Source organism: Oncorhynchus nerka, linkage group LG8 (genome assembly GCF_034236695.1).
Source record: "Oncorhynchus nerka isolate Pitt River linkage group LG8, Oner_Uvic_2.0, whole genome shotgun sequence".
In the NCBI taxonomy this organism is placed as follows: domain Eukaryota; kingdom Metazoa; phylum Chordata; class Actinopteri; order Salmoniformes; family Salmonidae; genus Oncorhynchus; species Oncorhynchus nerka.
The window spans coordinates 26,332,643-26,350,226 of NC_088403.1; the positions used below are offsets into that span (position 1 = coordinate 26,332,643).

General features: G+C 45.2%; 2 protein-coding genes across 2 annotated transcripts in view; both read left to right on the forward strand.

The window, feature by feature from the left end:
* The first annotated feature begins 1,807 nt into the window (after positions 1-1,807).
* LOC115133027 (kelch-like protein 42) lies at positions 1,808-5,394 on the forward strand. Its single transcript, XM_029665852.2, has 3 exons — positions 1,808-3,059; positions 3,244-3,437; positions 3,620-5,394. The coding sequence occupies exons 1-3, from the start codon at positions 2,296-2,298 to the stop codon at positions 4,069-4,071; spliced, it is 1,410 nt and encodes a 469-aa protein (XP_029521712.1). The 5' UTR covers positions 1,808-2,295; the 3' UTR covers positions 4,072-5,394.
* A 4,967-nt stretch (positions 5,395-10,361) lies between these two features.
* The window catches only part of LOC115133028 (nuclear receptor-interacting protein 2-like), a 28,985-nt gene continuing 21,762 nt past the window's right edge, over positions 10,362-17,584 (forward strand). The window contains exon 1 of the mRNA XM_029665853.2: positions 10,362-11,225. Within this exon, the coding sequence (XP_029521713.1) occupies positions 11,070-11,225 (156 nt within the window). The 5' untranslated portion in view covers positions 10,362-11,069. The remainder of the gene's footprint in view (positions 11,226-17,584) is intronic.

The window sequence follows — 17,584 nt, forward strand, 5'->3', positions numbered from 1 at the left end:
TAACATGGAATGGGGTGAATGTTGGTCAAAATGGGGAGTCTGAATAGGCAGACAGATGGGTCAAGCATTGGGTCAAGCAGCAGACCCTGGCACCACACACCACCTTAAATGAACCACCAGAAAGATACTGAGCTGCTGACTTGTCAGCTAACAACCACACTAAACCAGTTGTAGGCCTGTCCTGATTCTCAAGAGGAGTTGTGCCAGATACAAGATCTGACATCAATGAAGTAGAATACAAGATGACTGGGGAAATACCAGGCATATATTTTTTAAACTCTGCAACTCTTTCAACTATTGACTTTTTTCACAACTGCCACCAGTTTGGTGGCAAAACATTAACACAGATATATTGACATAGTAAAATAAATGAAAGTGTGTAAATAAAATATATTAAGCGTATTTTGTGCTGAAACCCTTATATAAAGGCCAATGGTATTGACCGAGTTTATGGTAAAAATTATCTTAATTTAATGTTTTATATATTTTACATGTGATAAGGCCACACAGAGGTATATATTGACAGATGCCTGTGATAAAATCTGAAGTACCCAAAAGGGCCACTAGATGTCCTTTGATAAATGACAAAAAAATCCTTGAAAGTTATCAAAATTCTGGTAGTTTACTGGTAAACTTTGAAAGTTACCAGTAATATAACCTCTCTTTGCAACCTTAACCGGGAAACATTTAGGCAGTTTTGCCCTGGAAACATGTATGCCATAGGAATACAATTTCTATGGTATGGTGCATGGGAAGGAGGTGGCAGATGGTTGTCTGTAGAGGTGCAGCAAGCCACAGTTCTGGGGCAGTGTTTATAACGTGTGGACACCTGACAGTCCAGCTCATAAGACCCATATAGGGTAGACCCATTGCAGGTGTGAATATCTGTTGTAAGTCCCAGCCTGAAGTAGTTGGGTCTGCCATAGTGTCGTGTCACCACCCATCCCCCCTCATACCAACACACACACACACACACACACACACACACACACACACACACACACACACACACACACACACACACACACACACACACACACACACACACACACACACACACACACACACACACACACACACAAGCTGCCTGCCCCTATACATGGCCATCCGCATTCTTGAAGAGTGCAATCAGCCATTATCTAGACTTCTACTCCCTCGATGAGTGTTTTTTCCACGGAGCAGAAGGGTGAAGAATGCAGAAAGTCTCTCTGTTTTAACTCTCCCCAAAACCCGCTGTTCCACTAACAGATGCCCCTGAGAAAGAGAAAAGTAGAGCGGCAAAATAGTCATGCCAAACAACAGTATCAGATTCAGCTTCCTACTACTCTACTGTTAAATTGTGATTCAAATATATATCATTGGTACTCCAAAAGGCCTACTCAGCGAAGTGCAAAACAGTTACATATTTCATCACTGGGTAGTGCTTGCCTCCAGTCCATATAGCCATTAAGTTAACAGTAAAATACTGTATCCTACATCAACCACCAATAAACATGTCCCTGTTGGGTAGGCTCAGCCTGAGATTGGAGGCTAGATGAGCTGTGTGTTGGGTGCCACAGAGGCTATACACTGATATCTTACTTCATTGCAAGTTTATGTTGTTGATAGTTGGAAACTGTGGGATTTAATGTACCTGGTTCCCTGAAAATTTCGGGAAGCAAAGTATAGGAACATGTATTACGGGTGGCTTGCACCTGTCGATAGCAGGTAGAGTATACCCCAAGCCAGCTGGTGTCAGCAACACATCTTGTACCAATCTGCATGGCATTGTTTTAACACGAAGAAGAAAACAGTGGTTTCCGGTTGAGCAAGCAAGTGACGCAACCCACAGGATCAAAACAGGAAATATGCTGCCAATTTCTCCTCAAAAACCAACTGTAGCTTTCTGCAGATTATCTCGACAATGCAAGGAAAGTGTGTTACCCAATATAAACATCTTAAAATTGACCACATGGTCCAGCAAAACATCTTCTTTGGATGTACGTCGAGATAATACCTGGTGTTTTTGAAAGATAAAGTGGCTAGCAAGATTTCCAAGTCACTCTTAGCCTCTTGCTAGCTAGCTAGCTAGCCCACTCATAACTGAGTTGAAATTAACCAGGCATCATCCAGACGTATGGGCTGAACATTACCATATATAGGGCTGGTGACTGCGGTGCGACTAGAGTTGCAGACCACCCTTGCGCCTGAGAAATGTAAACTGTGGCAGGCCGTCATTAACAGATCGAGGCCGGAAAAGACAGTCAACAAAACAGATCACTTGACAACATTAGCTAGCTAACCCAACCACTAAACATGTCATCTGAACAAATAATCGTAATTGTCATGGATGACAAAACGTACAACGTCAACAAAGGCAAGTTGATAGAAAAAAGCGACTACTTCCGGGCACTGTACAGCTCTGGGATGCGCGAGTCCAGAGAGGATTCAGTGCAACTGCAGGGGCTGAGTGTGCCAGGGCTCGAGCTGGTCCTGGAGTTTATCAACACCTCCAAAGTGAAAGTAGTCAACGAGACCCTGGAAGACCTGATTGAGACTGCATCTTTTTTGCAAGTCACCTCTATCCTAAAACTCCTTTCGTCTGAAATTCGACAAGAGAATTGTGTGGAACTCTACAGCCTATCTGAGGTATATGGAACTCATGATCTACGCAACGCTTGTCTCAGATATATGAGCTGTCACTACCACCCGATGCTGCGGAGACCAGAGTTCAGCGACTTACCTGCGGCCCTGCGCAACCAGGTTAGAGAGATGCGTATGAAAGGCACAGCCACTCTGGTGGCTATCGGACTTTTCACCTGTCTGGCTCTGGACCTACCAGACCAGGACGAGCCCTGGTCCATGCTGAGGTATGGGGAAGTAGAGCAGCGTTGGAAGCCGCTTGCTAACAACCTGCCCTCTGACATGGTCAATGTGAGAGGCTACGGCTCGGCCGTGTTGGACAACTACCTGTTCATTGTCGGTGGGTACAGAATGACCAGCCAGGAGATCTCAGCGGCACACTGCTACAACCCCTGTAGAAATGAATGGAACCAGGTAGCCCCCCTGAACCAGAAGAGGTCAGTACAGGTCAGCTATATGAATAGATCTCTATGCAGTCTGTCCCAGTCTTGAGTTCCAATATCAAGTCTGTTCTGATGTCTTGAGCTTCAATCTGTTTTGATGCTGAGCCAGCAAACTACATAGGCTACAGTATGTCTCCATCCTGTAACGTTGTTGTATATCCGTCTCTCCTCCGGTCAGGTCCAACTTCAAGCTGCTGGCGGTAGGAGGAAAGCTGTATGCAGTGGGAGGCCAGTGTCAGGGCACTGTGGAGTGCTACAGCCCTGAGCAGGACTGGTGGACCTGTGTGTCGTCACTACCTGACCCCCTGGCAGAGTTCTCTGCCTGCGAGTGCCAGGGCATGATCTACGTCATGGGAGGATATACTGCCAGAGGTTAGTGGGGGTGATTTTCATTCCCAGCAGAAGTGAGAACATTTTCTCAAATGTCCAATGTATGCACACAGCAGACATGAAGAACTGTAGGCTACACAAATAGTGCTTGTCCATTTGACAAAATATCAACTGTTTTTTCAATTATTTGAACAAATGCTGTTTTCTCTCTCTCTATCCATTAGACAGGAATACCAGCGTACTCCGCTACTGCCCCACCTCTGACAGTTGGACAGTGTTCCGCTCCTGCTCGGCCCACGTGCGTAAGCAGCAGATGCTCTCGGTGGAAGATACCATCTACCTGGTGGGGGGGTACACCCACGAGCTGGAGCCGGGTCCGGGGCGGCGGGCCAGCCAGACGGAGGACATGCTGACGGTGCAGTCTTACAACGTGACCACGGGGGAGTGGCTCCACCTGAAGGACAACACCTCCAAGTCGGGTCTGAACCTCACGTGTACACTGCACAACGACGGGGTCTATATTATGTCGCGCGACGTCAGCCTGCCCACCAGCCTGGAGCACCGCGTCTTCCTCAAGTACAACATCTTCTCAGACGCCTGGGAGGCCTTCAGACGCTTCCCCGCGCTGGGCCAGAATATGCTACTCTGCTCCCTCTATCTGCCCAACGTTCTATGAGCGTTGCGGATGGAATGAGAGAGACTACATCATATGCCACAAGAGGCTTGTTTGTGCGTGCTGCGGCTACATAGCTCCCATAAAGAGAAGTGGTAACGGTAGAGCTGTAGATGGCTGCAGTATGAAACAGAATGGCCAAATCCCCGTTGGTGGGGCAAAATCTAGAAAGACACAGACTTGTTACATTATTTAAACCTTAAAGTAGCTACAAGCACAGGCAAAGCAACAGTCATGCATTGTGGGTCAATGTCTAAGTTAGCATAGCAGCATTGGGCTACTATCGAGATCCATTTTCGGATTCTTTGATTAGAAGTAGACTTGAATTATATAGAACATTCCCTATTGTTTACACTGCAGATTAAAGATTTGCAAAAATCTTCGTTTTAGTGTTCACTACAAACATTAAACGCTAATGCAAATAAGTAATATAATTAATACGTCATATTGGATATTGAAGAAAGTTTGTAGCCAAGAAGTGGCTTTGGTGTTACACTGCTTGTTTTGCAATGTGCAATTGAAGAACTTAAATAAAATGCTAAGCTGATGCCGGACCACAATTAATAACTAAACTAATGTTTTAACTCTTGCGTGAGAAGATATAATGGTAGAATCATGAACGGGCAAAATTGAGAAATTCCTTGACTTGATTTAACTTATGAACATTGTTTAGAAAACAAATGCTAAACTCAGCAGCAGTACAGTTCAAAGAAATGGATAAGGAACGTGCCTTCTCCCTCACCTGGGGGGATTTTGTACAGATGAACAAGAGTTGAATTGTAAGTGACCAACCAAAACTGTGTCTTTTTTTCCCAATTCACTGTTGAATTATCAGGAAAGGGCTTTCATTAGGGTACGTTAAGGACAAATTGATGAAAGACAATGAGAATGTAGTTTTGGTTTAAAGGTAGACTCCGCGATATTATGCAGGAAAGTAGACAACATAGTGGGTCAATTTCCACAACTAAGAAGCGTAGGAGCGTGAGGCTCGACTTCTCAGCTATTTTGGTGCCCTGGCTACCACGCTGAGAACAGGGTGACGCGAACCCGTGCACAGATACTGTGTGTGACTGTCACTCATCTCAATATCTCCGGCGCTGCTTGTGGCAACGTAACTTTGCTGAGTCTACTTTTAATTAAAGGGGATTTACAGACCTTTTCTGTGGAGATGGTTTGTCTTTCTGCTGATAATACAACTACGTCGTTTGGCTTCTAAAGATGTGTTGGAGTTTGATGAAGGTACTGTATATTGTTTTGTCACCTCTGGTTATGTTCTGACAGATGCCTTGGACTTTGACTTAGAAGAATAAAGAAAATATTCAGGGAGTAGGTGTCGTTCTGTTTTATTGTAAAAACATTGAAACCATGCATTCAGTGATTGTGCCTTTTTGGATGTAGAAGGCTTTGTCTTTTCATCTCTGCAAGTGAAGCGACATAAAATACTTTGAATCACATCTAAACTGTCATAGTCTGGCCATATTAAAGCCTTATGGATCATTTAGTTATCTTTCTTCCCTGTCTTTGGTTTGGTCCTCGCTTCTGTACATCCTGGTACTTTGTCCTCTCTCTTCTTTTGTAGGGGGAACTAACAGCCTTTCTCCTGAAACTATTCCCCTCTTCCCCTTTGTAGGCGAAACTAGCTTCCTCTATTCCTAAATTATTTCTCTCTTCACATTTGTAGGCAAAACTAGTGACCTGTTCCTAAACTATTGCTGTCTTTTATTTTGTAGGTGGGACTAGTGTCCTCTCTTCCTAAACTATTCTGCTCTTCCCATTCGTAGGTGGAACTAGTGTCCTCTCTTGTCTAAATGATTCATCTCTTCCCATTCGTAGGTGGAACTAGTGTCCTCTCTTGTCTAAATGATTCATCTCTTCCCATGTGTAGGTGGAACTAGTGTCCTCTCTTGTCTAAATGATTCATCTCTTCCCATGTGTAGGTGGAACTAGTGTCCTCTCTTGTCTAAATGATTCATCTCTTCCCATGTGTAGGCGGAACTAGCATTCTCTCTAAACTATTCCCCTTGTCCCATTTGTCGTCAAAACTAGCTTCCTCTTTTACAAAACTATTCCCCTCTTCCCTTATGGAGGTGGTACTAGCTTCCTCTCTTTCTAAACTATTCCCCTCTTCCCTTATGAAGGTGGTACTAGCTTCCTCTCTTACAAAACTATTCCCCTCTTCCCTTATAGAGGTGGTACTAGCTTCCTCTCTTTCTAAACTATTCCCCTCTTCCCTTATGGAGGCGGGACTAGCTTCCTCTCTTACAAAACTATTCCCCTCTTCCCTTATGGAGGTGGTACTAGCTTTCTCTCTTACAAAACTATTCCCCTCTTCCCTTATGGAGGTGGTACTAGCTTCCTCTCTTTCTAAACTATTCCCCTCTTCCCTTATGAAGGTGGTACTAGCTTCCTCTCTTACAAAACTATTCCCCTCTTCCCTTATAGAGGTGGTACTAGCTTCCTCTCTTTCTAAACTATTCCCCTCTTCCCTTATGGAGGCAGGACTAGCTTCCTCTCTTACAAAACTATTCCCCTCTTCCCTTATGGAGGTGGTACTAGCTTCCTCTCTTTCTAAACTATTCCCCTCTTCCCTTATGAAGGTGGTACTAGCTTCCTCTCTTACAAAACTATTCCCCTCTTCCCTTATAGAGGTGGTACTAGCTTCCTCTCTTTCTAAACTATTCCCCTCTTCCCTTATGGAGGCGGGACTAGCTTCCTCTCTTACAAAACTATTCCCCTCTTCCCTTATGGAGGTGGTACTAGCTTTCTCTCTTACAAAACTATTCCCCTCTTCCCTTATGGAGGCGGGACTAGTTCCTCTCTTACAAAACTATTCCCCTCTTCCCTTATGGAGGTGGTACTAGCTTCCTCTCTTTCTAAACTATTCCCCTCTTCCCTTATGAAGGTGGTACTAGCTTCCTCTCTTACAAAACTATTCCCCTCTTCCCTTATAGAGGTGGTACTAGCTTCCTCTCTTTCTAAACTATTCCCCTCTTCCCTTATGGAGGCAGGACTAGCTTCCTCTCTTACAAAACTATTCCCCTCTTCCCTTATGGAGGTGGTACTAGCTTCCTCTCTTACAAAACTATTCCCCTCTTCCCTTATGGAGGTGGTACAAGCTTCCTCTCTTTCTAAACTATTCCCCTCTTCCCTTATAGAGGCGGGACTAGCTTCCTCTCTTACAAAACTATTCCCCTCTTCCCTTATGGAGGTGGTACTAGCTTCCTCTCTTTCTAAACTTTTCCCCTCTTCCCTTATGGAGGTGGTACTAGCTTCCTCTCTTACAAAACTATTCCCCTCTTCCCTTATGAAGGCGGGACTAGCTTCCTCTCTTACAAAACTATTCCCCTCTTCCCTTATGGAGGTGGTACTAGCTTCCTCTCTTTCTAAACTATTCCCCTCTTCCCTTTTGGAGGTGGTACTAGCTTCCTCTCTTTCTAAACTATTCCCCTCTTCCCTTATGGAGGTGGTACTAGCTTCCTCTCTTACAAAACTATTCCCCTCTTCCCTTATGGAGGTGGTACTAGCTTCCTCTCTTTCTAAACTATTCCCCTCTTCCCTTATGGAGGCGGGACTAGCTTCCTCTCTTACAAAACTATTCCCCTCTTCCCTTATGGAGGTGGTACTAGCTTCCTCTCTTACAAAACTATTCCCCTCTTCCCTTATGGAGGTGGTACTAGCTTCCTCTCTTACAAAACTATTCCCCTCTTCCCTTATGAAGGTGGTACTAGCTTCCTCTCTTTCTAAACTATTCCCCTCTTCCCTTATGGAGGTGGTACTAGCTTCCTCTCTTAAAAAACTATTCCCCTCTTCCCTTATGAAGGTGGTACTAGCTTCCTCTCTTTCTAAACTATTCCCCTCTTCCCTTATGAAGGTGGTACTAGCTTCCTCTCTTACAAAACTATTCTCTTCTAACATTTTGGAGGTGGTACTAGCTTCCTCTGTCCCTGAAGGATGTTTTGCCTTGAGGATGTCCACATCGACAGAGAAGACAAACTGCTCGTAAGCAGTGTAATCGGTGATATTACACCTTCCCAGTATATCAGCTGCATCGTCAGTCTGTCTGATTGGGGAGAAAACCCTTATAAACTCCAGGCCTCTGTAGTTCACAGAGGTCCACTCCTTCCCTGGGAAGTCTGTCACAGAGGAACCAGTCAGTGTTACTGCTGCTCTCGCTATCCCCTTGAGAGCTATGGAACTGGTCCTCAGGAAGAGACATCTTGGTCAGGGGAATAGTCTCACTGGAACATTCCACTATCTCGTGTCTGCTTTCTGGGATCCAGCGTTGGTCTAGCTGGAGAGCTATAGTCCAGGAGTAGAGGGTCTGTCTGAAGGTGGAGGAGACCCGGGGCATAAGGATGGCCTGTGAGACGCTAGTGGAGGTCTGGGATGCTGAGGGCCACACACTGCAGGTTCTGCTGTGTCAGAGGCTTCACTGCTGTATTGGACAGTCGCACAGTCGTGTTTGTTGGGTAGGAGTACGTTTCCTTCATGAAATCTGCCCAATCATGAAACAAAGAACGGAACTATGAAATTGTTTGAAATAACCCTGACAGAAAAATTATAAATTGGTGGCTATGTCACAATTTACATAAAACACTTTTTTTTATACCTAAATTGAAAGCAGGATTGTCTCCTGCATAGAATGTCAGCCTCATAAGATATTTTTCTGCATAGAGCTAAACCACCTCCATGTCTTGCAGTGAGTCAACGCTTATTTGAATTAAAACCATTTTTATCTAGCTCTTGGTTTGTAATGTCTTTATGGAAACAATCATTTGGAAATCATTCTGAATTCTAATGGAATGGCTCTGCACATTAGTAGACTTCTAAAATAGTGGCCATTAAAACATCTGGCATTCGTCTGCGTCCTTTGAGATTTTAATCTACAACATTTGTGCAACTATGTTTACTATTCTACACAGCTGCAAATCAATGCTAAAAGCATTTTGCAGCCCCCACCAAACACATCCATTTAGATTACATTTCTCTTAAACTACATAAACAAAACTAGCCTGGTCTCAGATTTGTTTGTGCTTTTGGATTTTTAGACAGTTCCATAAGGAGATGGCAAGAGAGCAAAAACAGACTGGCGCCAAGGCTAAAACACAACCGCAAATGGCAGTGTGTGAGCGCGCACATCTTCGACAAAAACAAACGTAACAATCCAACCAGGGTCAAAGAAAAATATCACCAGAAGGTGGCAGTATATCCCTGTCTGAGTATTTAGAATTTCAATACAGTCCATTTCCAATCAATCACCTTAGGAAGTCCAACAGTCCCATAAATAAAAACTGGTAAACAGGTTAATTGGATATGTGGAAATTCTGTGCAGGGGGACATTTTAAGGACATTATACTCTGTTTGACATGTAAATGTTGAGTACATTTACATGTATTGAGTAGGCTACATGCATTCTTGCTGAACCAGATAAATGTTGTTTATGACTTCACCTGCTTAGCCCAAGGTCAAAAGCAATGAGTTGCAAAATATATATGACCATTTTACTGACACATCAAGGTTCTATTACACCGATGCTCATTGAGGGATTGATTTCTTCCCTTTTGATAATTATATATAGATGAGGTTATATATATATAAATGAGGGGGGTCTGAACTGAAGGGGTTTGTGAATCTCATGCTGGAGCCTGTTCATTTATTCATGGAGCTTGATTGAGTGGAGATCAATGCTGGAGCAACCACACCCATCACACACACACTAATCACAGACACCCATCACACACACACTAATCACAGACACCAATCACAGACACCAATCACAGACACAACCGTAGCATAGGTGCCGGAACCACTGAAAACCCAGAGGAACCAAATGACAACTGGTTAGAACTCAGCTAAATACACATATAGCTGACCGAGTGGATCCCTCAATGTTTTATCCATCACATAGAACTACCACTGTACAGGAGTTAGAATCTCTATTGGTTGACGGCATTATGACATGTTACATCTCTGATGTTCTATAGCAGCATGTTCAGCATGTCAGCCAGGGCAGAAAGGTATTCCAGCTCTGTGTGTAGAGGGTAAGGAGGTAATAAGAAGGCAGCTGGTTGCTTTTCTACTTCTTTGTGTTCCCCCCCCCCCACTAACCGAGAACATGTGGGTGTCGTGTTTTGAAACTAGGCGAGATGTGTGTGTGTGTGTGTGTGTCAGAGTGTGTGGTGGAAAGAGGGCTTGAGGGGACGGACAGGGGGTGGGTATGTACTCCTCTAGAGAGCAGCAATGAGAGAGGAAGAGACAGTCACAGAGAGAGAGAGAGGAGAGAGAGCGAGAAAGAGGGGGGGAGAGCAAAGAGAGAAAGAGAGACAGAGAGAGCGAGCGCAGAGAAAGAGAGGGGCACGAGCGAGCAGAGAGAGAGCACAGAGAGAGCAGAGAGAGAGAGGAGAGAGAGCGAGAAAGAGGGGGGGGAGCAAAGAGAGAAAGAGAGACAGAGAGAGCGAGCGCAGAGAAAGAGAGGGGCACAGTTTGCTCCTGCAGTGCTGCAAGGACAGACTCCACTGACAGAGGAGGGGACACACACACAGCCCAGCCTGAAGAGAGACATGTCTACATAACAGGACCATCAGCACACTAATCATTTCTGGACACTGACAGCAACACAGAACACAAATAGATGCCAAGGACTAGCACCTCAAAACAACCTCACCCTCACAGAGAGGGAGGTCACATTTTGAAGGTGGAACAGTTTGAAGACGGACACGGTAAAGGAAGACATTTGTTCTGGAAGAAGACCAACTAAAACAGGAGTAATCAACGGTATCATCTACTCTCTGCGATCTATCTCTTGGAAGCGAAAAGAAGAGACTTTACAGTACAGGGCACTGGGCTGCTCTGCCTTCAACACTCATACCCTTCTGTGCTGCTACTGCTGTTCCTGCTGTTCCAAACCAGGCTACATCAGACAGTGGTACGCTGAAGGTAGTAGCTCTGCTCTACACTCTAGCTAGCTGTACTGCACTGACTAACGGATTGACTGACTGACCATGAGTGAGTCGAAGAAGGGTGATCTGGCTATCCGGGATAAAGCCATCCTGGGCCAGCAGAGGCGTCTGAAGCAGGCCACCCAGTTCACACACAAAGACTCAGCCGACCTGCTGCCCCTGGATGGGCTCAAGAGATTGGGCACCTCCAAAGATCTGGTGAGTGGCTGTCAATGTCCCATTGGGCTATTCTTATTCTGTTATTGGTGGCACTGTCTCTTACATGAGTTGTATCTATTAACGCACACTGTAGCAAAATGTTTTGCAAGGAAAAACGTCTGTTTTCTGTTGTAGAATGCTTTACTACAGTGTGCCCTGCTCTTATTGAACAAGGTCAAATAGTCCCTCCCTGTTACAGTCTTTACCTAATGAATACGACCCTGGTCAGTGGCTGTCTGAAAGTCCCATTAGATCACACTCTATTGCTTGTATTGTGTCCCTTTGACTCTTAGTGGTGGTGGCTAAATGGTGGCTAAATGGTGGCTAATGGCATTTTGGATGAGACTTGGCAGATAGAAGATGTTGAAATAAGCTTATTTGGATAGTTAGTTGAAGAGGCTGTCCTCTGTTTGACACCAGCTGCTTATCATGGATCTACCGTTCACTGTTATCGCTGCAACATCAACTGCAATTTCCATTATCTGACGAGGTGTCTAGAGAAGATGGTAGGCCATGTAAGAGACTCAGTACAGTAGATGAGAGGACTGCCTGTCAAACACCGTCAGAGAACATGGAGCCTCAGAGACACAGTGTGGTCGTCACACGTCTCCTTCCATCAGTACACTAGCTATGAGGCCAGAGGGACAGAACAAACAGAGCGAGGCAAGTTAGATTAAGATGTAGGAGCACACCCACACAGCCACCCACACAGCCACCCACACAGCCACCCACACAGTCACCCACGCAGCCACATTCTTCTAATCAATGCATGACACAGTGACAGAACACACTGTAAGACAGAGCGACAGTCCCTGTTAGTAAGTGTCCGCCCGTCCCCCAACATCCTCCCACTTCCTGCTCAATCAGTCCTCTCTCTCCCAGTCCTCCTCTATGGACACAAGGGCTTCCTGTGATAATGGCTTTGTTGCCCCACTGTCAACTCCTGACACAGTCTTGATTAGATGGCTGCCTCCCAAATTCCCAGAACGCACTCCAAGAATCTCCAGAATGACTGGAGCGGAGAGCATCAGAAGTGTGCTGTGTGTGTGTGTGCGTGTGTTTACACTGTGTGTGTGTGTCTGTGTGTGATTACACTGTGTATTTAAAGACAGCTTTCGCAGAAGGCAGCAGCATCTCCACGACGAACTTCCATCTCTCTCAACCCTCTCACGTTATATCTAAATCTATTTCCCTTTGCTCTCAGAGTTGAATTCTCTCACACGAGCATTGTGGGAGGATAACAAGCTGTTATTTAGAGCGAAATTAAATATTTGTTGGAGCCTGTCTGGTGCTGTGGATTCTATTCACACTCTTGAGAAAATATGAAATCCCTTATGCAGTGAGAGAACCTGAAGGTAACCATCTTCTGTATCCTAAATGCACCCCTATGCCCTATACACATAAGGCTCTGGTTCAAAGTAGTGCACTATATACAGTAGGAAATCAGGTGCCATTTGGGATTCACCCATGGTGTCTGACTTGTAAACGAGTGTCTCCATTATTCTGAATAGAAACAAGCAAATAGTCAGGGGAATATTTGATTACAAGGGTGACCACAAGAGAGGATGATGCCACTGACACACACACTCAGGCTCTTCAGTGTATATTTACAGTCACATGTATAACTTTATGGCAGTTTGTCACGATGTAATGCAGTCAGAGCTGAATCTTTTCTGCATCCCCTCCAACATGCAGACCACATCTGCTGAACGGCAGTATTTAATTCAACGACGCTACTGGGATAAATCCCTCTTATGCTAATACCAATTATCTGCTCATATGAGAGAGAAAATAACTCGCTCTGATTCATACCTCATTTGCTAGAAACCCCATTCGATGGAGGTAACAGGCCCCAGGGGTTACAGAATGATTTGCATGTCATCTCACGGCCCTGCTTCGCATTGTAATGGCCTCGGAGCCTGGACGGCAGAACGCCAGAGAGGCAGCCATTGTTACAGCTCCCCCGCCGTGCCTCGCTCTCCGTACTGACTGTCAAAAGCAATCACGCTCCGGGTGGAGACATGGCTAAAGTGAATTGTAGAAGAGCAGCAGGTGTGTCCCTAAGGTGCGTCGGGCTACTCTGAGATAAAACAGAAGCCAGCTGATGGGCACCAACAGAGTAGTGATGTCACCTCACAGCTGAATAGACAGGCAGTATGTGTGTATATTTTTTATTTATTTAACCTTTATTTAACTTTGCATTGTCAGTTAAGAACAAATTCTTATTTTCAATGACGGCCTAGGTACAGTGGGTTAACTGCCTTGTGCAGGGGCAGAACGACAGATTTGTACCTTGTCAGCTCGAGGATTCGACCTAGCAACCTTTCGGTTACTGATCCCACGCTCTAACCACTAGGCTACCCTGCCGCCCACATATGTGTGTCTGTCTGTCATTCTGAAATAGTGTTCATATCTCAAGAATGCTCTATTATCAGTCTCATGGGTTCCTTCCCCTATTAAGGAAGGATGAAGACATTTGTCCTCATTATCATTCTCAAGTCATTAAAATAGAACTAAACCTGGTGTAAAAGCGCACATTGAACCACGCAGGGCTTCTTTAGATGTAGCCTGGTTTGCCCCTCCACTTCAACTGAGCCAGTACATCATTTAACAGTAAAGGGCCAGTTATATAAGAGTGAATGTGTTTTTTCTCTCTCTCTCTCTCTCTCTCTCTCTCTCTCTCTCTCTCTCTCTCTCTCTCTCTCTCTCTCTCTCTCTCTCTCTCTCTCTCTCTCTCTCTCCCCCTCTCTCTCTCTCTCTCTCTCTCTCTCTTCCCCTCCCTCCCTCCCTCCCTCCCACCCACCATTCAATCGCAAGAGCGAGGGAAGGGAAAAGCAGAGTGGAGGAGGGTGGGGACAAGAGGGGAAGTGGTAGACTGTGGCCCCTTTTAGCACAAGTGTTATTTATATCAGAAAGCCATGAGTTCTAGAAAAACAGTGAGGAAGAGAGGAAGCAGCATCCCTCTCACCACTCCTCAGTTATATCCCTCCATCTGCTCTGCCTCCCACTCTTTTTAACTTTGTGTGTGTGAATAAGCTGTGTGTGAGTGTATCTGTGTATCCTCTTTCCTGACAGACCCAGTGAGGCTTGTCTAAATGGGAGGCTCCAGGTGTCTCTGTCAGGTCGGAGCCGGGCTGCAGCGTCCGCATGCTCCAGTGTGGAGCAGAATGTAGAGCACCTTCCCTTCTCATCACCTCACTGCAGCATGAAGCTCAGAGGAGTGCATTACAGCACCAGGCAAACAAACCCAGCAGGGCATATCCTTCTCCACATCAAGTGGAAGTGTCTGGGCTTGGATTTAATTGGTGGTAATTATCTCATTAAATTGTTTATAACATCCAAGGACGACAACATTAGACCGAGTTCTCTCCCAGGCGGCGACATGGCACCTTCACTCACTCAATGGAATCCCTTGACATTTCACTAAGAAGTTTGAGATAAGTGCCCTAACTCTGACTGTGGAGGGCCATGGCAAATTGATTCAGGAGACATCTCAGGAAGGTTCTAGTGATTACCATTAGAACCCAGCACTGAGCCAATTAGCCTGGCTGACGAGAGCGGAGGTGAGGACCCTTCTCTCTATCCCTCCACCCTCTCTCTATCTGTTTCTCTCTCTCTGCTCTGCACTCTCTCACCCTCCCCGCTCTCTCTCATCCACTCTCGCTGCCAGTTGTCAAAAGCTTTGATGGGCGGCAGCGTTGGTTCACCCAGAGCTGGTCCGCGCTCCGCAGGCAGACAGCCGGCTAAAAATACCTGGGTGAAACAGACCGGCACAGAGACCGAGGGGATGGCAGAGGGAGAGATCGAGAGTAGAAAGAGAGTGAGATGAGAGAGAGAGCAGATGTGTTGCTGGCTACACCCTGATGGTTTGTATGACAGGAAGCCAGCGGCTGGGGACCTTGATCCGAATGGGAAAGCAGGCATTAGCAGAGTCATGTGACTTCAGCCATGACAGAGAGAGGAGCCTGTTGCAGTCAGATAATTAGCCCACACGGCAATTAGGCTCTAATCTCTCCGAGAGAGTGAGAGAAGAAAAGAGGAAAGAGGACATGCCATGACAAAAGGGAGGGAGAGAGAGAGAGAGAGAGAGTGAGCATCATAGTGACCGGTTTGAACTGGAACACTGTGGACATGTTCCGAGGGAGGTCACTGCAGGACACTCAGCAGCAGAATCAGCAGTCTGCAATATGTATTAAGAACACAGAGGAACAGTGTGTGTGTGTGTGTGTGTATATATGTGTATGTGTGTTTGAGGAGGGCTTGAAAAGATGCTAGATGGAATGCTAGAATATGACAGACAGGAAAGGACAAGGTCATTGATGATTGATATTCTATAAACATCCCAGTTTGTTTTTCCTCTCTACCTATTGTGCCATGTCTAGTGGTTTGACTGGACTGGTTGTCTAACTGGGTCAGTTTGCTTCTGTATCTAGTCAATTCAAATAGAATTTTTAAAAATAAAATAAACAATGGCCATCTAGCCTACGGGGGACAACAGTTGGCCTTCATCAATAGTGTCATACAGTGTTAAAAACAGTCATAGAAATATTATATGTCATGTCAATAAAGTTTTCATTTCAATCTCTGCTCCATACTTTCAGTACCAGAAAGGCTATGGGAAGTTATACTCTCTTTAATTACAGCCAATTGAAGAGAGAATTGATTTCTAGAGACCAACTAGGGGAGGAACAGGAAGGGACAGGAACCTTCACATCCTTTGTACATGTTTAACCAACCATCACAAATCACTATTTAAGACTCATCCAGTCATCATCTCTGCTGGCTGAAATGAATGATGGCTAATCATGATATCAGCCAATATAATCTCATCTGCATGAACGCTGATGGATGCAGACAAAGATGAGCCTAAGTCATAGCAGGGACGCCAATTCCAAGTGAACCACTTAGCCAATAAAGACTACCACCCATCAGCATGCATTTACAGCCATAAAGGTTATCCCAGGGGGGATTCAATAGGGATAACTCCATATTTAGTGTGACAAATCAAATAAAAGCCTTTGTATGAGCTATTTGGCAAAACGAGACAGTTTTACATGTACTCATGCTTTTGCCATTTGACGGTTGGCACAAAAGTGATGAACGTGTCCACTGTGACGGCTGAAACTGAATAGATAATCAACGTTCATTCGCGGCATTCGGTCAATATATTATTTTGTTGTTGTTGCAAAAGCCCTGAAATCATACTGCTTACTTTAGCACGCCATCTTGTCTCTGAGGATGTCATGTTGCAAAAGCCCTGAAATCATACTGCTTACCTTTAGCACGCCATCTTGTCTCTGAGGATGTCATGTTGCAAAAGCCCTGAAATCATACTGCTTACTTTAGAACGCCATCTTGTCTCTGAGGATGTCATGTTGCAAAAGCCCTGAAATCATACTGCTTACCTTTAGCACGCCATCTTGTCTCTGAGGATGTCATGTTGCAAAAGCCCTGAAATCATACTGCTTACTTTAGCACGCCATCTTGTCTCTGAGGATGTCATGTTGCAAAAGCCCTGAAATCATACTGCTTACCTTTAGCACGCCATCTTGTCTCTGAGGATGTCATGTTGCAAAAGCCCTGAAATCATACTGCTTACTTTAGCACACCATCTTGTCTCTGAGGATGTCATGTTGCAAAAGCCCTGAAATCATACTGCTTACCTTTAGCACGCCATCTTGTCTCTGAGGATGTCATGTTGCAAAAGCCCTGAAATCATACTGCTTACTTTAGCACGCCATCTTGTCTCTGAGGATGTCATGTTGCAAAAGCCCTGAAATCATACTGCTTACTTTAGCACACCATCTTGTCTCTGAGGATGTCATGTTGCAAAAGCCCTGAAATCATACTGCTTACTTTAGCACACCATCTTGTCTCTGAGGATGTCATGTTGCAAAAGCCCTGAAATCATACTGCTTACTTTAGCACACCATCTTGTCTCTGAGAATGTCATGGCTAGAAAAGAGGCCAGACAGATGCAACATCAGACATTATTATAATCTTTGTCTCCAAACGGGTTATTTTACAGCCACTTTCATCCCTGTCCCTGAAACCAGACAAAAGACTAAGCACATCCGCCAAAGTGCAGCGCTAGAACAGGGAATTGCATTTGAACTTTATGAAAAGGCCAGGGAACATACTGTATGGCAGTTCACAACCACTGTACACAGGCCGCTTGTTGTGGACAGAGGATCTGCATCCAAACAGTCTGACCTCACTGTAGCTGCAGGGCAATCGGAACCTACAACAGCCAGCTGCCTCCTCACTCACATGGAGCAGGGGGAATTACATTGGGTACACTGCTGTCAGCTTCAATCTGCTCTGCTCTTTGCCAGTCAGAGAGGAGCACTGAGGAGGGG